General features: G+C 36.4%; 4 protein-coding genes across 7 annotated transcripts; 2 read left to right on the top strand and 2 right to left on the bottom strand.

Moving 5' to 3' along the window:
• LOC18793913 lies at positions 3,609-5,967 on the top strand. Its single transcript, XM_020560581.1, has 5 exons — positions 3,609-4,023; positions 4,161-4,229; positions 4,324-4,406; positions 4,595-4,794; positions 5,622-5,967. Exons 1-5 carry the CDS (start codon positions 3,830-3,832, stop codon positions 5,790-5,792), a joined length of 717 nt encoding a protein of 238 aa, XP_020416170.1. The 5' UTR covers positions 3,609-3,829; the 3' UTR covers positions 5,793-5,967.
• Positions 7,245-10,812, top strand: LOC18790147. The gene is made up of 6 exons (XM_007222520.2): positions 7,245-7,739; positions 7,822-8,094; positions 8,612-8,769; positions 8,924-9,029; positions 9,135-9,260; positions 9,387-10,812. The coding sequence occupies exons 1-6, from the start codon at positions 7,548-7,550 to the stop codon at positions 9,522-9,524; spliced, it is 993 nt and encodes a 330-aa protein (XP_007222582.1). The 5' UTR covers positions 7,245-7,547; the 3' UTR covers positions 9,525-10,812.
• On the bottom strand, positions 11,592-16,617 carry LOC18789072 (TMV resistance protein N). Of its 3 annotated transcripts, none has more exons than XM_020555652.1 (5): positions 16,260-16,617; positions 15,529-16,082; positions 13,963-15,052; positions 13,567-13,830; positions 11,592-13,479 (listed from the first exon to the last, which is right to left on the bottom strand). In XM_020555652.1, exons 2-5 carry the CDS (start codon positions 16,020-16,022, stop codon positions 12,031-12,033), a joined length of 3,297 nt encoding a protein of 1,098 aa, XP_020411241.1. In that variant the 5' UTR covers positions 16,023-16,082; positions 16,260-16,617; the 3' UTR covers positions 11,592-12,030. The 3 variants fall into 3 exon arrangements, with proteins under 3 accessions (XP_020411241.1, XP_007227381.1, XP_020411242.1); XM_020555653.1 differs by having other exon boundaries at positions 12,493-12,641; positions 13,021-13,479; positions 15,529-16,617; XM_007227319.2 differs by having other exon boundaries at positions 15,529-16,617.
• Positions 17,796-23,742, bottom strand: LOC18793722 (TMV resistance protein N). Of its 2 annotated transcripts, none has more exons than XM_020554913.1 (5): positions 22,931-23,742; positions 21,800-22,448; positions 20,313-21,405; positions 19,912-20,187; positions 17,796-19,830 (listed from the first exon to the last, which is right to left on the bottom strand). In XM_020554913.1, the coding sequence occupies exons 2-5, from the start codon at positions 22,291-22,293 to the stop codon at positions 18,247-18,249; spliced, it is 3,447 nt and encodes a 1,148-aa protein (XP_020410502.1). In that variant the 5' UTR covers positions 22,294-22,448; positions 22,931-23,742; the 3' UTR covers positions 17,796-18,246. The 2 variants fall into 2 exon arrangements, with proteins under 2 accessions (XP_020410502.1, XP_020410503.1); XM_020554914.1 differs by having other exon boundaries at positions 21,800-22,445.

Here is a 25,688-nt window from a genome sequence, read left to right as displayed (position 1 = left end):
AAGTGGGTCCATTCGTATCTAGCTCTTGGGAGAGTCATCGTCTTCTGGTGATCGTATCTTTCACCTAGAGCTTTCCACAGAACCAACGGTTCATCAACCACCACATATTCGCTCTTCAGCGCTTCATGGATGTGGCGGCGAAGAAAGATCATGGCCTTCGCATTCTCTTCAGGCGAAGCATCATTCTCATCTACAATTGTTTGTCCGAGGCCATTGGCTCGTAGATGAATTTTGGCATCCAGGACCCATGATAAGTAGTTGTCCCCGGAAAGGTCCAAGGCAGCAAACTCTAGTTTTGCCAAATTTGCCATCCAAAACTTTAGGCTCGAGATCTGGGATATTAAGCCACTTATTAATAGGAATTTCAGGTCCTCATTATTCAGGTATATTAATTGATGATAAAAGTAAAGTGTTATGAATTTGCTGGTATGGACGATAAACCCGCACCACACTTTAAATAAATGTAAATGTGCGGTAAATTAAATTCATAAATTAAATTGCTTGCTGTATGGACGTTAATCCCGCACCATACTTTAAATAAATGTAAATGTGCGGTAAATTAAATTCATAAATTAAATTGCTTGCTGTATGGACGTTAATCCCGCACCATACTTTAAATAAATGTAAATGTGCGGTTAAGTAAATTCATAAAGTAAAAGTGCTTGTATGGGCATTAATTATGCTCCATACATTTAAATAAAAGTAAAGGCGTGGACGATAAACCCGCACCACCCTTTTAAATAAATACTGTTGTATGGGTAATAAACCTACACCATACAGTAAATAAAATAAATATGCGGTAAAATAAATTTGCGATAAAGTAAAGGTGCATGTATGGGTAATAAACCTACACCATACAGTAAATAAATGTGGGGTTAAAACCACCACCGAATAAAATAAGAAAAAGTTAGTATTAGTAACGGTCTCCCACTGATAATATGTTTAGTATTACCAAGGGTCCATTTTTGTCAATGGTTAGTAATAGAGAAGCAGATAGATATAGTATATTATATAGTGTTGAGTTGGAAAAATTTCATAAATAAAAGGAGAGACTATCGTGCTGATAACGTGTTATGAAATAACCTGGGATATGTGCGAATTTTGAGCTGCACGTAAAGTAGATGAGACACAGTATTTAACGAGGTTCGGCTACGCCTACGTCCTCGGAGAGCAGCAACAGTAACCTTTCACTATATAATAATATGACTACAATAGTGTTTACAATATGTGTGACTCACTGAATTTTCTCTCTGCTTACTTACCCTCTTATTTTCTCTTCTTCTTCTCTCTTCTTTTTCTCTTCTCCCTTTTCTTTCTTTTCTTCGTTGGTTGCTCTTTCCATTGCAAGTGATATGCCTATTTATAGGCTAAGGTTTTGGTAAAATACAGGGAAGGAAAGTTCCTGGAAGATGCAAGGAAACTTCCTGAATTGATAAATACAGGGAAGGGAAGTTCCTGGAAGATGCAAAGAAACTTCCTCTGTGGGCTCCACCTTCAAACTTTTACAACAGTTTGTACATTATTTTGCAATAGTGCAGTGGTAAAAGCATTTGCCTGTAAACATTGGTCTCAAGTTCAAGTTACCCCAATCACACCTCCCCCTCCCTTCCAAACTCTCTGAAGAAAAAAACACACAACGTTTGACCTGGGACTTTAGACGGGCTTGGGCCCGTAAAAAATGGATCAAACACGGCAAGTGGGCAATAATTGTAATTAAAGGAATTCAAAACCCTACATATTATCATGCTAAAGTTGATTAGTTTAGCATGGTTAGGTTAGGTGGTAATTCAACATTAGAAAGGACTCCTATACATTAAGGGGTAAAACGTAATTTACTCAATAATAATAAAATATAAGACACAGTGCAGGGTTAGGTGGTAATTCAACATTAGAAAGGTTGGTAAAGAGCATCTGACGTGCCAAGTTTGATTAGTCCAAACAAAAATTAAAATTTTCGAATTTTTCTCAAACCACCCTAAACCAAAATATGAAGCATTCAATCACTTTTTCTTCTCTTTGAAAATGATAATATGCATTTTAAAGAAGATTTTCACATTTTTCTTTCAATGCACATGAAAAATGTAAAAGGCTCTCTCTCTCTCTCTCTCTCTCTCTCTCTGGAGAATTTTATCAATTATGCACCTGTATTATTGATGGGGGGGACATGCCGTGTGGCACACTTTTCTCTTTGTATTTTGTCAAGTCAAGTTGTGATTGTGAAATATAAATATAAGACTGAAGTCATAATTAATAATTTTGTTTGTACAAAATTATGGCACCAGAATAGTCAAGTTGTCAACACGACACACCTTTGACCATGAAGGGCTATTCGCACTCGAGTATTATAAGAAGCAACATCGCGAAGGAGCTTTTATCTATTTATTATTTATACAAGTAATATTGAAGAGTATGAAATTCAAACACGTAACTTCGGGTGTTGGATTACTTCTTTTAATCACTTATTAAGCTATAAAAGCCCCTTGCTGCAAATAACCCTTTTATGATTTAGCATTTGAAATGTTGTATTGTGTTATTTATGTTACGAGTTGAACTACTCCCCACCCACCAACGTAGGGACAGTGATGATATATTTCTCCAGAAGTTTAGGGTTCCTGAGTCAGCAAATTCAGTATGCACGTGTTTTGAGCTATCTGTCCACAGCAGAATCTCAGATTGGAACAAAATTAGGACCAATTTTTTGCATAATTAATCTAAACTGAATATTATAAATATTATAGCAGTTTTTATGAGATTGATAAATATTAGAGGGTAAAGCCAACACACTTTTGATTGAATCGAGCTTTCAAAAGGGAAACAAGAGAAAATGGTTTCCGCTTTTCTAGGTGTTGTATATTTTCATTACAACATCGTTCATGGAACGTGTCAACCACATCAACTAAATTAAAAAACGTGGTAAATTAAATTTATGCCTCCCATCCCAAGTGGTCCAGCTAGCTAAAGCTGCCCAATTTCTTCTCCATACTTTTTTTTAGGAATGAATGGATATCTATAAACCTTCATGCCTAGTTATGATCAATAGGAATTTATTCATGGTCAACACCAATAATATTCTTAGAAGTTGCATGGTTCTACTTCTAACTTCGAAGGCTCCGTTAATACTAACTAGCAAATAGTTTAGCAGTACATATTTTCTTAATCTTGAAAGAGTTTTTAAATTTGTATTTCTCGCTCCATTAATGTAATTACTTTGTTGTAATTATAACCAAGTTGGAAATGTTTTAAAAACCTAACCAAGTTGTTGTATACACATATTAAGTCATGATACATACATATTTAACGACTGCAATTGATCGCTAATGACCATTAATTTAGTCTAATCTCATTTTCCTTTCATCTTGTTGCAGGAGCACCCGAATTCAACAAGTAGGCATCAATCGAGGTGGGCCCATGGTTAGTGGTAATAGTATGCTGTTTGATTTTTATACAAGTTTTTTTCTTCGAAGCAACCGAAATGAAAATTACACTTGAAAGTTCCGCCGAATGTGAAACTACAATACAGAGCGTATCAGAAAACGTGAAGCGAATGAAAAGGAGTGACAATCATCATTGACTTTGAGTACTTATATATATATATTATTAACTTTACTCCAAATCCACAAAATTAGCGTGTCAAACAAAACATTAGTTGAAAATCTCTAAGCCAGTTCGTCCAATCCCTGTAACCCCTACAAGCCATTTTCTTCTCTCTTGACATATTGCTTTTTACAAGCAGGTTCTAGACAACTTGATATTTACCTTTCTAACCTTGTTTTCTTAGTCTTCAGCAAAAACCCATCTCAATACAAACTTGGATTGTTACGCAGAGGCCATGGCCATGTTGATTAGAAACACAATAATCATAACAACAGCAGTTGCTCCTTGCAGCAGCTCTAGGCATCTGCAGGTTTCAAGTTTTGGTCCTAGTTGTCTCCGTACAAATCGCAGGGACAGATGCCATTTTCTTGGAAACAGAAACTTCTTGCAGTCCATTTTGAAGGTCCAAAATGGCACCAAGATAAAGATGTAAGTAAATCCTACCTATCTTCAATTCCATGAATTTCAGATTAAATTTGACAACCCTTTTGCAGCTCTGATGAGATGAACAACTTTTTTTGTTTTTTTGTTTTTTTGAGATGAACTTAATGTGATGATATATGCAGGGATGTGGTTGTCAATGGTGCTGAACCAGGAACTCCTCTGCCTTCTGATCCTTCTTCTGGGACTTCTTGGTACGTCCGATTCTTGATCTGTTGGAATATTTTTTGTATAATTAATATCCCATATATGTTTTTTAATTTACTTTGTTGTACACTGTGTATGCAGGAAATTATGGCTTGTGGGGATACTTATCTCAGTAGTTGTACCCTTTTGGAAGAACAAATGGTGGCCATTGCAAAAGTTCAGAGGTAAGGAATCAAAAGTTATTAATGTCATTATCGTCATCACAATCGTTGTCATTTTTTTTCCTTTTGATCTTGGAAGGAGAGATTCGAAAAGTTGAGACTTTTTCTCGTATATTAGAAAGAGATACCATTAAACTAAGAACTAGTTGATGCATCAGTAAATATTTATAATTTAATTGGGTTATGTACAGAACAAATCGAAACGACGCTGGATTCAGTAGAAGATGTGGCAGAATTGGTGGAGAAGGTGGCCGGGGAAGTGGAGAAGGTAGCCGACGACATTGCTGATCATCTTCCTCAGGGAGATCTTCAAAAGGCAGCAAGGTTTGTTGAGAATGTGGCAAGAGAAGCAGCCAAGGATGCGTCGCTAGCTGATGATCTCATTGAGAAGGTCTTTAACCTTTACCTAATTCCCTTGTTTTAATTCTTAAATTATATGTTTGAACTTTGAAAGCGACCTACCATATTATAATAACATTATCTCGTTTGTAGTTAGTACTAATTAAATATTTTATTTCATAATTAACGGGCGAGGGTCGCATGTTTTAAGCTCCATGTTTAGTGTTTGTCAACATCTGGCATATTGATGAAGAAATTAAAACAGAGAAGGGAAGCAAAACAGAGGACTAGTTTTATAAACTTATGCAGCAAGGAAGAGTTTAGTTAAATTTTCTGGTTTGATCTGAACTCACAAAAGATACATCTAAGTCTCTCGGGTTTTAACGGAAAATAGATAGGACTGCTGTTGTAAGATTGATGCTGAGGTTAACTGTTTGATAATTGGTTTTAGTTAAACAAATCTTTCTGTCTTTGTATGTGTCTCTGTCTCGTGGTTATGTGAGAATATCGAGGAAATGAAGCTAATCTCGTAATTTCTAATGAGCTCAAGCTTTCTGCTTCCCACATGTCCCCATCACATTCACTTCATAGCTTCAGATACATATATGTATATACACCCCCTAACTAGGAACTTTTAATGGTACTAACCAATTCGTATTTAGTACGAACGCGGTTGTAACTGTTAGATCGACAAATTCACCCTAAGACAAATTACTCTGTCTTTATATGCACGTTATTAAGACATAGCTTCTATTTTCGATGTGATAAGTTATTGTCAAGCAGAAGGAAGTTTTCTATAGAAAGAATTTATTGAGTAGTTTGGGGAGTGCAGATAAAATCATATACATGTGATTGATGATTGCTATTACAAAATTGCAGGTTGAGGATGTAGAAAAGGAGGTGGATTCTATCATTGATCAGGCCAATGAGAAAATCAAAACATCTGACGATACTGAAAAGGAGACAGCAAAAATCAAAGACGCCACTGATATCAAAAATAAGATAACAGAGATCAAAGAAGCAAATAATATAAAAAAAGGAGACAATTAAACCCTGAGGCAGCTTGTGGCTCAATGTAACAACAATTCTTGTATTTTATTTATTTTTATTATGTTATTAAATTAATCGTGTTATGAGGAATTAGGGTTTAAGAATTATTGTACCTATATATAAGATTATATGTTGATGAAATATAAGTTCTAGTTAGTTTTGTAAATTACATTAATTTGATTTAGTAGTACTTATCTTAACAATAGTACATAAGACGGAGTTGAGCTCGATAGGGAACTAAGCCCAATTGGATTTATATGGGAATGAGTTTGGATTTCCTCAAATGGGTTGGGTTAACTTTGAAACTTCCCAACACCTTGCATCACTGTGAGAAATTTGCTCGATGTGTTCTTAACATTGCCACATGATATCCACTATATTATATCATAGTCTAATGTGGAAACCGAACGATCACCTATATTATAACATGTAAATTAATAGCATATGTGGAGGTTTAGGATCACACCATTTTTTTTTCCATCTCACACTTGATGCCATTTATGACTCCCTCCACCCAATGGCGGAGTCTGAAAATCTATCAAAAGGGGTCAACCTCAAATGACAAGATTAACACAAATAAAAATAAAAATTCATCTGATAGTAAAATCCTTTGTATTAATTTCTATATCATTCCAAAATATTTACAACAGAGCATAGGTTGTCCATTTTCAATTTAAATTGTCATGCTTTTGAGGTTTTTTTTTTTTAAGGGTAAGATGTCATGCTTTTAGTTTTAGGTAATTGGGTTAATAATTATTAAGTTATGAAAAATAAAGAAATAATTAAAATGGTAAGTAGCATAAGTTAGGGACATGGGAGTCAAAAGTTTTCATCTTTATTTTTATAGTTTTTTTTCCAAGGTAAGATGGTGAGAATGGTCAAATTTCAGAAATATTGTATTAAAAAATCAAGTACAAACATGTAAAAAGATCAAATATACTTAACATGAGAAGGGTCACTTGACCATTGTGAGCCTTCATTGGCTCCGCCCATGCATCCAACTCAACTTGGCACCAACAATTCCGATTATCAAAAAAGTTTTTTTTTTCTTCTTTGGTATGATAAATCCCTCCTCTCACACCCCAATTCGTCATTATCAATGCTCCCAAGTTAATCATACAAAATATGATTCCTTGGGTGTGAGTTTGAGTGGGAAAGGATGGAGAGTGAGTTGCAAAGAGGTCGGCACGCTACATTATTTTTCTTTTTCTTTGTTTAATTTATCTATTTTTAAATACTTTTAATTAAATGAAAAAATTGAAAGATTTGAATAACAAATTTTGGAATGGGTGTGTAAAAGAAAATTGAAGGTGGCTTTAGAAATATGGATGGTGTTGCATACACTAGTTCTTTTTTCCGGGTGATTAATATGTAGTTTCCTTTTCGCTTGCCACGTGGATCCATCTGGGGCGCCACTTATTTGGTGCCCTTCCTGTATAAACAAGCTCTAACGGATAGCGCCCTTAAATTTGAAATCTTGCAGACTAAAATTCGAAAAGCAAAAAGAAAGCAGAAAGAAGCGAAGGACAGCCCAGATAAACCCCTCCTCTCCATTTCAGACCAAAATCCCAAATCCCCACGCCTCGCGAATTCGAATCGCTATCATCATTTCTAGGGTTTCAATTCGAGCCCAGATTGATTACCAGTACCCGCGCTCTGATCCTTCAATCAAACCCTAAAACAAATCTGAATTTTTTGCATTTCCTAGGGGTTTCGCCAGTCTAGGATTTTCTAAGATCGAGCAACCAAGAAAGGATGGATCTTCCGCAAAAAATCGACGATTATATCAAAGAATCGATCGATCACTCCTTGGGCCTCCCTGTGTCCACGCACACGCTCGAATTGAAGCTTCGATGCTCGGAAGAATCGAAGCAGCGGCTTCAGAACCAGTACTCTGTTCTACTCGCAAAAATGAAGGAGAAAGATCAAGTCCTCGAGCGCGCTAGGGTTCGTGTATTTACATATTCATATAATTGTATCGATAATTGTTTTCTTTTTGCGTTTTTGTTTTTGATGGTTTCGTTATTAGGCTGAAGCGAGCATGAATGCACAAGCTTTGAGGAAGTTCGTTGAGGAGAATCAGAGATTGGCGTCAGAGTGCGCGCATCTAGTGACTCAGTGCAACAAATGGGAGAGAGAGTGCTCACTCTACGATCACGACCGGGAGGCTTTGATGGATTTTGGGAACGAGGCTGACCAGCGTGCCAAGGAGGCGGAGATTCGTGTTCAAGAGTTGGAGGACGAAGTCAAAGAGTTAAGGGATGAATTGGGATTCTACAAGCACAAATTAGAGATGCATTCGGTAATTTCTTCAACTGTTTTAGTTTTTGTTATGTTATTTGCTTTTGATGAATTGAAAGAAAATGAATTTGGGCCTTTTCTGGTTAATATTCATTGTTTTTTAGACGTGTACTATGATGGGTTTGTGAGACGTGCAAGTGCATTTGCGTATTTGTGGGGAATGGGATTTATGGTGTGAATACCCTTTTACCTTAGTTTTCCTTTCTGGTTAATATTTTTCCAGCTTTATGCATCCAAAAAGTTCAATTATGGCTGATGCCATCATTTAGTTTTGTATCCAAGGAGACAAGGGGTGAAAATGTTACTTTTGCAGCTGTTAAATGAATCTTAATCACACATACATGTGCACACATTCCACCTACAGAAAGTGTGAATAGAACTTGTGATTTTTGGTTGAATAGAACTTGTGATTTTTGGTTTTATCTTGGTCAGTCCTTTTGAAGCATGTGGAAGAACAATAAGTAAAGTACATTTATGTAATTATGTTTTGAATGCTGATAAACATTTTGATGTTGAAGGTTGATTCATCTTCTGATGACACAACCATTGGAGAGAAACTACTGGAGTCTGTTTTAGCAACATTCATCAGTAAAGATGAAGCTGTGTCTGCACCTGCATTTCTGGAGGCCAATAGTGGAAATGAGTCATGTCAAATGTTGCTAAAAATGTGGAACCGGTGAGTTTATATACTGAGATGGTGAAGTTGTAGGTTAGAATTAGAATGTGTTTTTTAGCAGACTCTAGATTGAGAGTAACTGCCTGTATCTGAATGTTAATCTCTGATCTCTAAATTGAGCCATGACTTAAATATTTCCTCGTCTATGTGGTAGCTTGAGGCCATCGACTCAAAAAGTTCTGTCACTGGTGGCCAAGGTAAAGACACTTGAGAAGGATAAGGAACATCTAACGATGAATCTTTGTACCGCTGAAGAAGAGGTGAGAAAACTGTTTTTTTCCCCCTGTTCTGTCCTTTATCTCCGTCTTCAAGATGCCACAGACCCATATTGGGTAAATGATATCCTGCATTTTTTATGTACGTAGGTCAAATTGCTTTTTGAAGAGAACAAAGTGCTAGATGTGGAGAACAAAAGATTACTGAGGCAGTACCACAAGGAAAGAAACCAGTCTGGTTCAGGCGGTAAACATAACGACAGTGCATCAGCAAAGGTGAGACGAAGGGAAAAAAATTAGCTTTGATTTGTATTTTAAGTATATACTGTATATATGTACAATTCTCTGAAAAGCTCATCATGATTGTTGGATCTAACTAATATTATGGTTTCTTCTTTGCAGTCGAATAAGCGAAAATCAAGCTCAAAGATGAGCAGCCCGATTCAAGCGAAGATTGATTTCAGTGACCAAGAACCAGCAAGACAGCCCCTTTCACCCTTGCGTTGTAACTCCCCTAACTCTAGAAACCATAAGAAGTAAAAGAAATTTTTTCCAACAGTCTGATTTGTACCTTTTGTGTATTGAGGATAGCATATGACTTGAGATTACAGAATTTGGAATGACTAACAAGTTTTTTTTTGGGTAAGAATCATTTGCTAAGTCTTTTTAGTGAATGGATGGGCATTGTTCCGTCCTTTTCTTTTCACTTCTTATATTGTCTGTGGTTTTTCTTCTTTTAAATTCTTAGAAAGACGACAACGCATAGGAGGCAGTCTTTTGAAGGAACATATTTCACATAAATATTTTTAAGATCATCTGAAATTTGACTTTGAAAGGCATGTATGATATTTGATCACGAAAGCAGCAGCGACATGTGCATGATGATAAACAGACAAATAATTTGAATTTTTTTTTTGGGTCAACCATGAATTAGATACCAAGCCAAAAGCAGTATATGAGACAAACTACAAAAGCACCTTCATCTGAATCGCTACAATCCAGCAAAAGAAGGAAAACTCCTACTCTGAAAAAACAAAAATTAAGCAGAGCCTGGAAGACCATCAGACACCAAAACATGAATGAGAGACAGCGGTGGTTGAGTAACCCAGCTTTCCAGCTCCACTGCTCGGCAACCTATCGCTGCAGCCTCATGAGCTGCTCGATTTGTACTCCTCTGAATCCAACGCCAAAAAACTCTTCTGAACTGATCAGCTCTGTGCCAGATAACCTCAATAAAAGGCCTGATAGTCCAGGCACGGTTCCTTATATCCCCCTTGATCCCGTCCACAAGGGTCTTTGAGTCAGTTTCCACATATACATCACTGTAGCCAAGATTGGCCGCAAACTCCAGCCCCATGACTGCTGCTTCAGCCTCCACCACAAGAGCAGAGTGACCCACCCGTGATGCAGCCAAGCCGCCTAGAAACTCCCCAGCTGAATTTCGAATTGCCACTCCTCAAGAGCAGAGTGACCCACCCGTGATGCAACCAACCAATCAAATACTTTACATGATATTCTGCTACGGTACGCGATGGAAATTCAGTACTGCATCACGTGTGTAGTAGCTTAACCAGTGCTGACTTGGCACCGACACAGCTTCAGGGGAATCCAATGGATAACTCGAATCACCCAGATGGAAGTCTTCTCCATAGACACTGAGTTCGCACTCAATCTCTTCATAACCTAGTGGCAAATCCGGATTTCCATGGACTGCAAACACAACACACGTCGCAATTCCCATCCACTCATCACTTAACCAACCTAGCCTTCTATAAAGCCTTGTACCCTTCTATTGTTGAATAAATAAAATCACTCCATTGTTCTTCTATAAACCCAACATATAGTAACTTATATAATATCTGCAATTTCTAACGAAGGAAGTGTAAGTGGATAAAAGAGGAGTGGGAAAATCACCACTCTATCTGCAAATGAACTAAAATTCTTGTATAAACACTTGCGTATTTTAACTCAAGACATAGTTGACATCTTCATAACGCCACAACCTGCTTCGCCTGCCTGGATCATTTGGTGATTCTCGGCGGACAATTTCTCGACCCATTTCTTGGAGTAAATCATGCATCCATATTTTATCTTTAAACATCCCGTTAAAGAAACAAGCAATTTTTAGGAAAATTTTCTTCTGTTTGTCACAGGCACGAGTCACAGCTCATCAAACAATTTCAATTGCTGATCTTCAGTTTGCAGGCAAGTTTCAGAACCAATGAGGGAGGTTCTAAATTGTAGTGACTGGGGAGCTTAAATTGATTAAATGCCTCAGGAGAAAGTACTCACGCAGAGGAGGAACTTACTGAACTAATAGTGAAGTGCTGCTCTGGTAAAAAAAGATTTTATAAAAGCTTAAACACTAAACCAACAGGCATGGCCTACATGGTGGTTTTCATGACAAAAGGCAAGGAATATGGCTAAAGGCATAAAACAGAATATTCATGTTTTTCACACTTATCTTTTCTTTATCTTCTCTTTTTATTACTTGTCTTCCATCTTCTGCATCTTTTTTCTTCAAAATGCTCATAACTTACTATTCCTCTTTGCTTTAGACATTGAGATGACATAAAAATAAAGTAATAATAATAATTAAAGTACCCATTAATAAGGAAGATGAACAGTAAACCCTGTCATTGATATAAATGGATGAAAATTACAAAATAATATGAAGAAAACCAATACAAAGAAATGTACAAAATAACTCAACTGTTTAAATTCTACACTAAACCACCACAAAAACTATAAAGAAACTAAAACTATGGAGAGATTATAAAACTAACTACAGTGGAAAGTTAGACACACTCTGTTCAGAGGATGTAAAAAAGGCCCCAAGAATATGTATGCTCCAGTAGAATATGTGCAACCTGATTAATATATGAACGGTTTTGACTTTGACATGTGGAGCTTCTTGGAACAGCTAGGTATGGAAACTTGTGGTCAGGCTGCAGACCATGGCTCATCATCCTGGGCTTGGATTGAAATTTGGTTGATAACATAAACAGAGGATACATAACCTTTACTGTTGATCCCATGAGGATATCTAGTGCTGTTTTGATCTTTTTGGATCACGTTCTTCATCAATACTAGTTGTACGGTCTCTTTCACCCTGACTTTGAGTTTGACTAGGTCCTGCCACAACATCAAAGTATTCACAGCCTCTCTTGGCAATCCCATCTGCTTTCTCAAAACTGCTCTCAGGGAATTCCAAGACCTCTTCACATATGTCAACTCTACTCTGCCTCGGATATGTTTGCTTCAGAGGCACTTCCACATCTTCCTCGTATACCAAACAAACCGCGCACTTCTCCACCTCCACTCTTCCTCGAAGGGATGGAAATGAGAATTCAAGCCGAGTGTGGATATTCTGCCATTCACTGACAAAGTTTTTATGACGTGAAAGATAGCATAACCAAAGGTGGCCTGATTTTGCTGCTGCTTGAATGGATCCCAACCAACAGCTCAAAGCTACCTTCTCTTCCAACCGTTTTCCGTTGACACTCAGTTCGCAAAGAATAAAATCAGGACGCAGCTGTCCAAAGACGGCACACAACGCAAATCCCATCCACTTATCACTAAACCAACCTGGACGCAGCTCTACAGTTATTGAAGATCCCGCACTTTTATGGTTGAACCACTCAGGAATTTCATTTCCTGGAACAACAAAATCACATTGAGACCCAGTAAATTTGAAACCGCTTCTAAGAAATTTAACAATGTCTGCACTGGATGTTCCCAGTGAATTACAATTGTAAGCTTCAACAGAAGACATACTAGACGGCAGGTCTGGCAATGCTTGAAGCTTGGGGCAATTCCCCACGGCAAGAGATTCAAGTTGAGAAAGTTGGGCGATGCTGCTGGGTAGGCTAGCAAATGGATTTCCACTTAGGTATAAAAATTTTAATGAGGACATGTGACTGAGATCACTGGGAATATCTCCTTCCAAAAGATTGCAGTCACTTAGATCTAGTTCTGTTAAAGAACGGAAACCAGATAAAGAAGGCAACCACAAAGCTGTGGCATTTGGACTTACTTTTAGCAATGGCCGTGGCCGGAAAGGGAAGAGCATAATATTCCATGCCTTAGATGATGGACCTTTACAACCATTGAAAGATAATACTTTAAGGTCTTTGAGAAGACCAATGGAGGAAGGTGGTTCTCTTACAGCAGTTCCACTCACATCAAGCTCTTCCAAACCCTCAACATGGCCCAAGTCTTCTGGCAATTTCTCAAGCTTTGAGCAACCAGAAACATTAAGAACTTTGAGAGATTTTAAGCCACGTACACTGCTTGGAAGACGGATGAGGTTTTTGCAATCTTTCAAGTTCATCAAAGTAAGTCTTTTAAGCACCACAACAGATGAATCAATCTCATATAACCGTATACAACCTTTAAGAATCAGACGCTCAAGAACTGGAATACCTCTGAAGTCCGGGGTCTTGACAAGACTCAAAGAGTGACTGAGATCAATCATTTTCAAACTTTTTATAGGCTGTTAAGCAAAAGCATAGAAATATTAGCTTCTATGAATCAACAATAATGTCTACAGGGAATAAACGTTCAAGAAGTGAGAAGATACCTTTATATGATTAAGGCAACTATGATGCATATTAAGTTCTATCAAATCCTCTGGATTGAAAGATGATGGCAAATATTTTAATGGAAATTTCGGCCATTCAAGAATCCGTAAACTATCAGGAAGATATTCAAGCCCATTAGAGAGGTCCACATTATTTAGCTTGAGGTATCTCAATTTGTTCATCATTGAAAAGGATCTAGCATTGGCGGTCACCAATTCTAGCTCAAATGGGTGCACCATTATGCCTTCTATTGTGTCTTTTCCCTAATAAGCAAGCATGAAAAAAAACAATAATTAAGCTCATAACATAAGCAAACCATTAATTAGTAGAAAATCATGTTATTTGATATACTAACAAATAAAATCTAAAGTTAATCCTGTACTAGAATCTCTTACTGTATTTTCACTTAGCACTTGATCGACGTCTTTTCTACGCCACAACCTGCTTTGCCTGCCTAGATCATCAGGAGACTCTCGGCGGACAATTTCTCGACCCATTTCTTGGATTAAATCATGCATCCACAGAATGCCATCTGAATTAGTTAAGAGAGACTTCTCAACAAGCACATATATTCCAATATCTGCATAAAAGCCGCAAGCGTCCAATGTTTCTCTTACTCGATCTTTGCCCTTCCAGTTAAAAAAACATGCAATGTCTAGAAAAATTTTCTTCTCATCATAATCTAGACCATCATAACTGATTTTAAGTGTCTCCAAAATATCCAAATTACAAACTTCTCTTAGCTTATCCAACGCACTTTTCCATGCACTTAGATCTCTTCCATGCAAAAAAGATCCCAAGACTTTAACTGCTAATGGAAGTCCTCTAACATAATCCACAACACAGTTACACAAATCAACATAACTTTGTTCAGGGTAATCTCTCTTAAAGGCTTTCCAACTTAAAAGCTGAAGAGCTTCATGGTCACTTAGTCCCTGGACCTCATATGTTCTATCCACTCCATGTGTGATTAACAAATGCTCATCTCTAGTTGTAATGAGAACTCGACTTCCGAAACCAAACCACTCTCGGTTTCCAGCTAGATATTCTAATTGGTCCAAATGGTTCACATCATCAAGAACTAGGAGAACCTTTCTGTGACGTAGAAACCGCTTTATCAATTTCACTCCTTCACCAATGTCCCATATGTATTCCTTTTCTATCCCTATCTTAGAAAGAAGCTGCTTTTGTAAATGAGAGAGGCCACTCTGTACAAAATTATTTCTAACATTTGCAAGAAAGATACTGAATTCAAATTCATGAGAGATTCTCTCATAAAGAACTCTGGCAATTGTGGTCTTGCCAATCCCACCCATTCCCCATATTCCAAAAAAGCAAACATCTTCCACCCTTCCATCTAAAAACAAATTGATTTCCTTTAATCTTGAATCCATTCCAACCAGATCCTTCTCATCGCTTGAGAGTGTAGGGCGCAAGTTTTTCCATACTAGTTCAACAATATTTTTTATGAGCTTTGATTCGTACCTATTCAGAGAAAAGATTAGATATGTTAATCGTGTGGTTCGCTTGTATATATTAATTAAATGGACAAAGAAGCAAAATGTAGATACGTTTTTACTAGTTTTACCATGGGACCTGAATCAAACCAAAGCTGAATAATTACAAAATAATATGTGTGCTTTGTTTTATTAGCCCAAAGCTGAATAGTTACACCAGAATACCTGTGCATTCTATTTTCTTTTTTATTTTTCAATGGCATTTATAGCTGCATATTATATCAAGCACATTCAGTTATCTTGCCTATATGTCCCTTGAAAAAAAGTTCCAACTATTGTTAAGCGATGCAATTTTGCAACTATTCATACTGATTACACTAAACCTTGCATATATTGTTCGATCTATGTCATTCCTAAAACATTGAAGTTACAATAGATGTATATATAAATCATCATATATAAAAAATGGTCTTGGAAAGCAAAAAAGAAAACAGAGATTCATACCAGTCCTTCGAATCCCATCCAGACAAATTTGCCACTTTTGTTAAAGCTTCTCTCCACCTTTGCACCTTCTGTAAATCATTCCTAAAATTTTCTTCATGTTTAGTGAAGGCTTCTGTAAAATTTCCAGTCTGCTTTCGTACATCAGATGGATTGACTTCATAGAAAATTGGCAGCACTGTTTCTCTTGCTTCCATGCATTCAAGAATCTTTAACAGTTCATCCAAACACCATGTTGACGCTGCATAATTTTTTGAAAGCACAATGAGTGCAAACCTCGAATCCTGAATTGCAGTAAAAATTTCTGGAGAAATAGCTTTCCCTTTTTGAAGTTCAGGGTCATCCTTGAAAGTTAGTATTCCATGATGTTCCAATGCAGTGTACAAGTGGTCTGTAAAACTCTTCCAGGTGTCCTCGCCTTTAAAACTCAGAAAGACGTCATATTTCCATTGAGGAGTTGAAGAAGGGAAAGATGTAGAGGTTCTTTCCATTCTCATCCCGGCCGACAGGAGGCTACTTTGTAGATTTTATGGACAATTTATTGGACCATAAGTTAACTGCAAAAGCTTTCATGATTGTTTGAAGTCTTGGCAACGGTTGAAAATGCACAGAAAAAATGGATGAAATTTCCTTGTGAACAGACTATTGGTTTTCAATGTAGAAAGAATTGCACATACAATTGTACTATATATGTAAGAAACAAAGAAACAAAAACAAAAATAGTTGGTCTTGACCTGGTTTCTTGGAAATTATTTGAAGTTGGTCAAGCGTCAAGTCCTATCCTTCATTCACCAAGAAGGGAGCTTGAAAAGGGAAAACAAGAATAGACAACGGAGGGTGTGACGAAATACAGAGTGATGTACAGGATTGTGGGATGTCAATTGTAATGGCTCAGGAGGAAGCATGAACTGAACTTATTTTGTGTGTGACTTCTGCTTAAAGGACCTAAAGACGGAGGTAGATGAAGGGTTCCAGCGGGTCAAGTTCCAAGCATCTTCCTTTCAGAAGCTAACAATTATTAGAATTTTCTTTCTTTTTTATCCTTTTTTTGGGTCAAGTGACATTAAATTCACGTTAATTTGTCTCTGGAAGACTGGGTACCTTCTGACCCCAAAAAAGGCTGGGAAAAAAAAAATATATATATATATAAAGCAAAAAGTAGAGAATGATGAAACATTCAAAATATCAAAAATATCATTGGTTAATGTAAATATAAAGAATTAAAATTATTAATTAAAAGACAATAATATGATAAATTCATATTTTCATATTAAAAAATTAAAATTAAAAGAAAAATTAGATATTGAATTATATTTTTATGGAGCACAACTACCCATTATCTTTTTTAATTCTAAAATAAATTTAATTTTTTTTATAAAAAGAACCTCTCACAGGAACGGAAGTTCAACAAAATTGATTAAAGCGAATGCACTTCTCATTCTACATAAATGCTAATATTTTTGGGTAAATTGCTTATATAAATGCTAATATTTTGGGGTTTATATCTGATTTTTTTATTAGATGACAGAGAGAGTCACCCACCCACTGTTTGTCTCATAGCCATTCAAGCCACCAAGAAAGACTCACGTCGCCACTTGCAGCTCTTTGTCTGCTAACGAATGGTCAAGAACAAAATTGCACCAATGCCCCTATACTTATCCGGATTTTTCAGTTTCGTGCTTGCACTTCTTTTAGCATCTGTGGAGTTTTTTTATAGGTCTTAGCCACACAGCCAAAACAACTCAAATAACTTGTTTTATTTATAGGTCTTAGTCACAGAGCCAAAACAACCACACACAAAAAATGTACAGTGAGTTGATGACTAATTTGATTTTTAAACCTTGAATCAAACAATTCCTGAAATTTCAAGATCAAACCCAATGAAATTTGTATACCCTATCACTAGCATGAAAATCAAAATTGACATCAGATTTAGAATTTACAAAGAGCGTTCTTCAAAATCCCCAGGCTCATTTTCTTCTCTTTTATGAAGGAACACATTTTTGAAATCCCAAACTTGGCTTTTTGGGCAACGTTTAAAAAAATTGCTCATTCTGAATGCGTTGGTCCCCTCTTTGAGGGTTGTGGATGTTTGTACATCCGATGACCGATATTGAGGAGCTAATCTCGCTCATCCCTTGTTCTATTAAAAAAAATTGCTCATTCTGAAGTCATTTTGAGCATGAAATTTTCTTTTAAAAGACATACCAAACCAAACTCTGAAATTTGGCCATAAACTTTAGCACCAGTATTCAAGTGGAGCTTACCTGTTTTTAAAGGTCACTATTTTCGCTAATATTATTGTTTAGCAGACCCAACTGGAACAACTCTGACAAATTTTATTATATCACAATTTAGGTGAACCAAATGAGAGCACTGACACAACTGACTAGCACGAGAGTATTGGATTGTTTTGCTGCCTTCAAGGTTGCACTTTTTGCACTTGATCATGGCATTCAAAATTGATTGTCTCAACCAGTTGGTTGGTGCAGCATGCATTCAAGGCAGGGCACACATAAAATACAGAACAAAAGGTATATTTCATGCCCAGAATTAGATGTACGTGGGATGCACAATATATCAATGCATGCTTGCTTAACATCTTGTGAAAACTCTAACCTGTCAGACCAGTAAAGAAATATCAAGAAAGAGTCCACTCTCCACCTTGTCCTTCCTTTCAGCCTTGAGGAGGTTTCAAGCCTCATCACCCCATGAGGATAGCTAGTGTTGCTTTGATCTTTTTGGATGAGGTTCTTCTTCATTAATACAACCATTTTCACTACATCGTGCCCCATCATCACAGCGTTCAAGGCCTCGCTTGGTGGCAATGCCACCTGATTTTGATTCTAATTCTGATAGTGATACAGATGGTGATGCTTTCTGACAATCGCTATTGGGGAATTCCAAAACCTCCTTACAAATGCTAACCCTGCTCTGCCTGGAATATGTTTGCTTGATAAGAGCTTTCACGTCTTCCTCATATGCTATACGGATCCCAGACTTCTTCACTTCCACTATTGATTCGTTGACCAGAAATAAAAATTCAAGCCTAGTGTGCAACTCAGTGAAAAAGAAGTAATGACAAGGAACATGGCATAACCAAAGGTGGTCTGGCCCAGATTGATCGGATCCCAATGAGCAACCAGCAACTGGCCACCAACAAAATGGTCCTCCGTTTACACTCAGTTGGCAATAAATAGGATAACGAGGACTAGACAGACTCCGGTTTCCATGGATGGCAAAAACAACACACAATGCAAATCCCATCCACTTATAATCAGTAGACCAACCTGGATGCAGCTCTACACTTACTGATGAAGACCCCACACTTTTATGATTGAACCACTCTGGAATTTCATTTCCAGGAACAATTAATTCACAACTACATCCGGTAAGTTGTGCACTTTTAAGATTGTACCACTCTGGAATTTCATTTCCAGGATGAAGATAATTACATTCAGATTCAATATATTCCGCACCCATACGGAATAGCTTCTTCACCTGTTTGAGACAGTTAGCAAAGAGTCTAATGATGTCCAGACCAGATGCTACTAATGAATTACAATTATAAGCTTCAAGATAGTATATACTAGACTGAAGCTCTGGCAATGTTTCAAGTCTCTGGCAATGCCCCACGTCAAGAAATTCAAGTCGAGAAAGTTGACAGATGCTCTTGGGGAGGCTAACAAATGCATTTCTACTTACATCTAAATGTGTTAATGAGGACAGGCAGCCAAGATCATTGGGAATTGCTCGTTCCGAGAGATTGCAGTCCCTTAGGTTCAGTTGTGTCAAAGAATGCAAACCAGATAAACAAGGCAACCACGAACTAGTTGTAGGATTTGAACTTATTCTCAGCAATGACCGGAAAGGTAAAAGCAGAACATTCCATGGATTTGATGATGGTCCTTTAAATCCACAGAGAGATAATACTTTAAGGTTTTTCAAAAGCCGAATTGAGGCAGGTGGTTCTCGTATAGCAGTTCCACTCGCATCAAGCTCTTCCAAACTCTCAACATGGCCCAAGTCTTCAGGCAATTTCTCAAGCTTTGAGCAACCAAAAACATTAAAAACTCTGAGAGATTTTAAGCCACATACTCTGCTTGGAAGAAGCACAAGGTTTTTGCAATCTTTCAAGTTCATCAAAGTAAGTCTTTCAAGCACCACAACAGATGGGTCTACCTCATGTAATCGTATACAACCTTGAAGAATCAGACGCTCAAGAGACGGGATACCTCTAAAGTCCGGGGTCTTTACCAGATTTAAAGAATGGCTGAGATCAATCATTTTCAAATAGTAAGAAGGCTGCCATGAAGTAAAAACATAACAAAATTAGCTTCCATAATTAAAGATTTCTAGGGTTACTAAAGATAAGTGATACTTTACCGTCATTCCCTTCCAAAGATGTTCAATGCAGCTATTACGCATGTTGAGTTCATGTAGATTCTTTGGATTGAAAGATGGTGGCAAAGATTTTAGAGGAAATTGGAGCCAGTCAAGAATCCGTAAACTATTGGGAAGATATTCAAGCTTGTTTAAGAGGTCCACATTATTGATAACAAGGAATCTTAGTCTTTTCATCATTGAGAAGGAATTAGCATTTGCACACACCACCCTTGGCTCAACTTGGTGCAGAACAATACCTTCTATTGCTTCTGTTCCCTAATAAATATGAATGAATAAAGAATAGTGAAACACATATCATAAGCAAAGTGTTAGTGAGCACTACATTATTTGATAAATTAGCAAATAGCAATCAACTTCCTTATTTTAGTAAAATGCCTTACTGTATTTTTGCTCAATACATGATTGACATCTTCACTACGCCACAACCTACTGCGCTTGCCTGGCTCATCAAGAGATTCTCGACGGACAATTTCCCGGCCCATGTCTTGAAGCAAATCATGCATCAATAGAGTGCCAGATGGATTAATAGTTAAGAGGGATTTCTCAACAAGGACATGTATTGCAATATCTGAACATAAACCGCAAGCATCCAGTGTTTCTCTTACTCGATCTTTGCCCTTCCCATTAAAGAAACATGCAATGTCTAGAAAAATTTTCTTCTCATCATCATCTAGACCATCATAACTTAGTTTAAGTGTCTCCATAATTTCCGAATTACAAACTTCTCTTAGTTTATCCACCGCACTCTTCCATGCACTTGTATCTTTTCCATAGAAAAAAGAGCCCAAGACTTTAAGAGCTAATGGAACACCTTTGGCATAATTCACAACACAACTTGACAAAACAAGATGGTTTTCTTCGGGGTAAGCTTTTCTAAAGGCTTTCCTACAAAAAATTTGAAGAGCTTCATCATTACCTAATCCTTCCACCTTAGATCTTCTCTCCACACCATGTGCAATTAACAAGTGCTCATTTCTAGTTGTAATGAGAACTCTACTCCCAGAACCAAACCACTCATGCTTTCCAGCCAAATATTCTAACTGGTCCAAATGGTTCACATCATCAAGAATTAGAAGAACCTTTTTGTGACGTAGAAACCTCCTTATCAATGTGGCTCCTTCACGAGCATCCCATATGTCGTCCATTTTCATCCCAACCATGGAAAGAAGTTGCTTTTGTAGGTGAGGTACACCACTTTTTTCATAAACATTTCTAACATTGGCAAGAAACATTTTGTATTCAAATTCATGAGAGATTCTATCATAAACAACCCTGGCAATAGTTGTCTTACCAATACCCCCCATACCCCATATCCCAATAAAGTAAACATCATCCACCCTCGCATCTAAAAACGAAGTGATTGGTTTCAATCTTGAATCAATTCCAACTAAGTCGTCAACATAACTTAACAATGTAGGACACAGTTTTTTCCCTACCACTTCAACAATATCTTTGATGAGCTTTGATTCAGACCTATGGCATAGAATAGATAATATAATTACGTTCTTCACATGGGACCTAAATCAAAATACATATAATTGACAAAGAAACAAAATCTAGACTTTTTTTTATTACTAGTCTTTATCATGGGACCTGAATTAAGCCAAAGCTGAATTATGTAACAATGCATGTACTCTGTGTTTTCCTTTCCATTCTTCTAATGACATTTATAGCTGCAGATGAGTCATACTTCCTATGTCCCTTCAAATAGTAACTTATACCATAAAAAATAAGAATAACACAACTATAGCAATATAATTGGATGTATTTCCCTTCCTAAAAACATTGAAGTCTCACTCATTGTACATACAGATCATCATATAAGAAGACGGCCACTGAAAGCAGAAAGAAAATAAGCAACGCATACCTGTCCTTTGAATCCCATCCAGAGAAATTTGTCACTTTCCTTAAAGCATCTCTCCACATTTGCACCTTCTCTATGTCATCTCTCAGCTTTTCTTCATGTTTGCTGAAGGCTTCTGCAAAACTTCTTGTTTGCTTTCGTACATCAGAGCGATCGACATCATAAAAAATTGGTAGCACTGCTTCTCTTGCTTCCATGCATTCAAGAATCTTTAAAAGTTCATCCAAACACCAAGTTGATGATGCATAATTTTTTGACAGCACAATGAGCGCAAACCTCGATTCTTGAATTGCAGTAAAAAGTTCTGGAGAAATAGCTTTCCCTTTTTGAAGTTCAGGGTCATCCTTGAAAGTTAGTACTCCGTGACGTTCCAATGCAGTGTATAAGTGGTCTGTAAAACTCTTTCGAGTGTCTTCACCTCTAAAACTCAGAAAGACGTCATATTTCCATTGAGGAGTTGAAGAAGAGAAAGATGTAGAGGTTCTTTCCATGATCATCAGGAACCTACTTAGTAGCTCGTTTATGACAATTTAGTGGGGATCGAGACAAAAGACAATAAGAGAATCCCAAAAGCTCTCTGCGTTATAACTTATATGAAGTATCGGCACTGGAACGGCAAGCAAACCACTATTTCTTTTGTTTTGCTTTCCTACTGCATAGAAAACAGAAAGATGAATGATTTTCTAGTGAACCAACTCCATGTATTGTTTCTAAATAGAGTTGTATTATTAATTGTACATTGAAGTGAAAAACATCACTTCATCTTACGGACATCCTTCTAACATGGAAAGAATATATATACTTTATGAACACTTAGTAGTAGCTGAAAGTTGCAAATATTATTCCCAGATTTGTGATATTTTTGTATTTTGTGAAACAGGAGGTTTGTAAATATAGAGTGCTAAGGAGCTTTTGTAGAGAAGTTATTGATCATGTTAGGCATTAATTAGTGCCTCTTTAACAATCCATCATCAACAATAACATTAATGAGGAAAAGAAGAAAACAAATTACAAAGGCCGTTTTGGTAACGAAAAATAAATATATAGCAAAACATGTATGGAAAAATTTAAGAACAAAAACAAAACCCAGACAAATAAATAAATGAATAAAAGAGCTAGGTTTTGGAGCTTAACCTGGGTTCTTGGCAATTTGAAGTGGGGCAAGTTTCAATTGGCAGCCTTCGGTCTTGAGGTAAGTTTCCATCCAAGAAGAGAGCTTTAACACAAGAGAAATAACAAAAACAATTGAGGGTATGAGGAAATGTGTGTGAATAAGATTTTGGGATTTAATTGTAGTGACTGATGAGGAGCTTAAGCTTATTACATGCCTGAACTCTAATTTTGTGTGACTGCTTAAAAGAAATGGGTGTATAGACAAATAAGAGAGACCGAAAGGCAAAGCATTTTTGTTTTTGGTCAAAGGTAGAAGAAGAAGCGAAGTTCCAGGCATCTTCTTTGGCAAATGTCATTAACTCGACCCGCATGCTAGTGCGAGGAAGGAAGGGAGGCCAGTCATAAAAAAATGAAATTCACAAAATAGAATACAACTATCTGAGTTATCAATGAATTTCATTTTTTACTAGCTACCGGTTGGTATAGCCCTTTTTTCTCAAATTTTACTTGTAAGTGTTCAATTTTCTGATAATACGTTTTTTTTTTTTTTGGTTTAAATAGAAGTGATTGTCTAAATTATAAGGAAAAGGGTGTAGTGCATATATGAGTTTAGTTACGTTGGTTAAAGTAAATGTATTTCTCACTCTGCATCCGGGTTCGAATCCCCATTCATGTACTGTAATTTAGATTAGACAAAAGTATAATATAGCTTGTATAATAATAATAAGGGGAGGGAATTTATCAAACATACACTTCTAAAGTGTTATGAAAATTTGAACTTGCGATCACTCATCTGTAAATTAAGACCCTTTTTTACTGAGCCATACCTGGCTTTGAAAACTAATGTAACTTTATATAATAAGGTTATGAACTCTATTTTTTTAGTTCAATTAAATAGACCAACAAATTCACTATAACTCATTTAGGATGCTGTAGTTGAAACTTGACTAATAAAATAAAATAAAACCCAAGACATTCAGTATGGGTTCAGCAGGTCCTACCCCACATCAAGGCTTGCTTGTCGGCAATGCCACCTCATTCTGATAAAGGCCCGCCAGCATCTGGCCCAGGGCAGGCTGAGAAACATACTATGGCCCAATAAACGGAGGGGATCTTTGTTTTATTTTATTAATACTAAGAGTCTTTGCACATGCTTTTGCATTTGTGAGAGGTTTTTTTTAAAAAAAAAATTAATTTAATTTAAAATTAAAAAATATAATAAGTAGTTGTGTTCCATAAAAATAAGATCCATTATCTTATTTTTCTTTTAATTTAAATTTTTTTAATGTGAAAAGGTGTGAATTTACTATATTATATTCATTTAATTAATAATTTTAATTCTTAATGTTACATTAATCAAGGGCATTTTTTGGTATTTTGAATGTTTTACCCTTCTTTATTTTTTGCTTTATATAAACTAGCCCCTTGGCACATGCTCACACATATGTCAATTGGTTTTCTTTTTTCTTTTTTAATTTTATTTTAAGAATTAAGAAAAGATAACATGGGTAGTTTATCTATATATATAAAGCAAAAGGCAGAGAATGGTGAAACATTCAAAATACCAGAAAATGCCCTTGGTTAATACAAACATTAAGAATTCAAATTATTAATTAAATGAGGATAATATGGTAAATTCACACTTTTTCATATTTAAAAAAATTAAAAGAAAAAGAAAAAGCAGATAATGGATCCTATTTTTATACACACACATATGTAGGTACGTATTTTTCAAGAATACATTCGTGTTCTATATACGTCTCACGTTTTCTTTAAAAAGCAAACATACAATAGTCGTATTGTACATGTACGTACGTATTACTAATGTTTTTATACACGTATTTTTTTAAAAAAATTCAGCAACACACACAATTCACGTATTATACAAATAATTCTCACATATTATTGAATAAGAATAACACATGGTACAAAAATTATATTAAAATATCAAATAGTGGAACATTAATATCTACTTTGGATATGATGCAAATTAATATACATAAGGTACAAACCAATGCAATTAGGAGGGTCTCTTTTTCTATTTTTTTTTAAAAAGAAAAAAAGAAAATACAGTACAGTCGGACGGCTATATTCCATGTTTTTAATTTTATGAAAAGATGTGTTGAAACGTGGGGACTATTGGCTGGAGTCTTTTTTATATTAAAAACAGTATAGCCGCACGGCTATACTCAGTTTTGAATTTTTTTTACACAGACATGTGTTGACACGTGGCTCCTATTGGTTGGGGGAACTTTTTTATATTTAAAAATAGTATAGTCGCCCGGCTGTACCCAGTTTTGAAATTTTTATTAAAAAGACATGTTTTGACACGTGGCTCCTATTGGTTGGGGGACCTTTTTTTATATTTAAAAATAGTATAGCCGCGCGGCTATACACAGTTTCGAAATTTTTAAAAAAAATACATTTGTTGACACGTGGCTCCTATTTGTTGGGGGACCTTGTTTTATATTAAAAAATAGTACAGCCGAACAACTATACACAGTTTTGAAATTTTTTTTACAAAGGCATGTGTTGACACGTGGGGCATAATGGTTGGGGTATAGCCGAACGGCTATACTCAGTTTTGAATTTTGTTTTTAAAAAGACATGTGTTGACACGTGGCTCCTACTGGTTGTGGGAACTTTTTTTATATTTAAAAATAGTATAGCCGCCCGGCTATACTCAGTTTTCAAATTTTTATAAAAACAACATGTGTTGACACGTGGCACCTATTGGGTGGGAGGCCTTTTTTATATTTAAAAATAGTATAGCCGCGCG

This window comes from Prunus persica, chromosome G1 (assembly GCF_000346465.2).
Source record: "Prunus persica cultivar Lovell chromosome G1, Prunus_persica_NCBIv2, whole genome shotgun sequence".
In the NCBI taxonomy this organism is placed as follows: Eukaryota; Viridiplantae; Streptophyta; class Magnoliopsida; order Rosales; family Rosaceae; genus Prunus; species Prunus persica.
The sequence above is the reverse complement of the archived record's forward strand: the minus strand, read 5'-3'. Positions and strand labels throughout refer to the sequence as shown.

Bases quoted from the DNA above. Each gene is read 5' to 3' on its own strand.
- LOC18789072 (XM_007227319.2), bottom strand. From the start codon at position 16,022: ATGAGAATGGAAAGAACCTCTACATCTTTCCCTTCTTCAACTCCTCAA. The intron at 13,831-13,962 runs GTAAGAGATTCT...CTTGCTTATTAG, and splicing joins AAGTGCTAAGTGAAAATACA to GGAAAAGACACAATAGAAGG. The intron at 13,480-13,566 runs GTATCTTCTCAC...TTTGCTTAACAG, and splicing joins GTTGCCTTAATCATATAAAG to CCTATAAAAAGTTTGAAAAT.
- LOC18793722 (XM_020554913.1), bottom strand. From the start codon at position 22,293: ATGATCATGGAAAGAACCTCTACATCTTTCTCTTCTTCAACTCCTCAA. The intron at 20,188-20,312 runs GTAAGGCATTTT...CATATTTATTAG, and splicing joins ATGTATTGAGCAAAAATACA to GGAACAGAAGCAATAGAAGG. The intron at 19,831-19,911 runs GTAAAGTATCAC...ACTTCATGGCAG, and splicing joins ATCTTTGGAAGGGAATGACG to CCTTCTTACTATTTGAAAAT.
- LOC18790147 (XM_007222520.2), top strand. From the start codon at position 7,548: ATGGATCTTCCGCAAAAAATCGACGATTATATCAAAGAATCGATCGAT. The intron at 8,770-8,923 runs GTGAGTTTATAT...TCTATGTGGTAG, and splicing joins TTGCTAAAAATGTGGAACCG to CTTGAGGCCATCGACTCAAA. The intron at 9,030-9,134 runs GTGAGAAAACTG...TTATGTACGTAG, and splicing joins TTTGTACCGCTGAAGAAGAG to GTCAAATTGCTTTTTGAAGA.
- LOC18793913 (XM_020560581.1), top strand. From the start codon at position 3,830: ATGGCCATGTTGATTAGAAACACAATAATCATAACAACAGCAGTTGCT. The intron at 4,407-4,594 runs GTAAGGAATCAA...GGTTATGTACAG, and splicing joins GCCATTGCAAAAGTTCAGAG to AACAAATCGAAACGACGCTG. The intron at 4,795-5,621 runs GTCTTTAACCTT...ACAAAATTGCAG, and splicing joins CTGATGATCTCATTGAGAAG to GTTGAGGATGTAGAAAAGGA.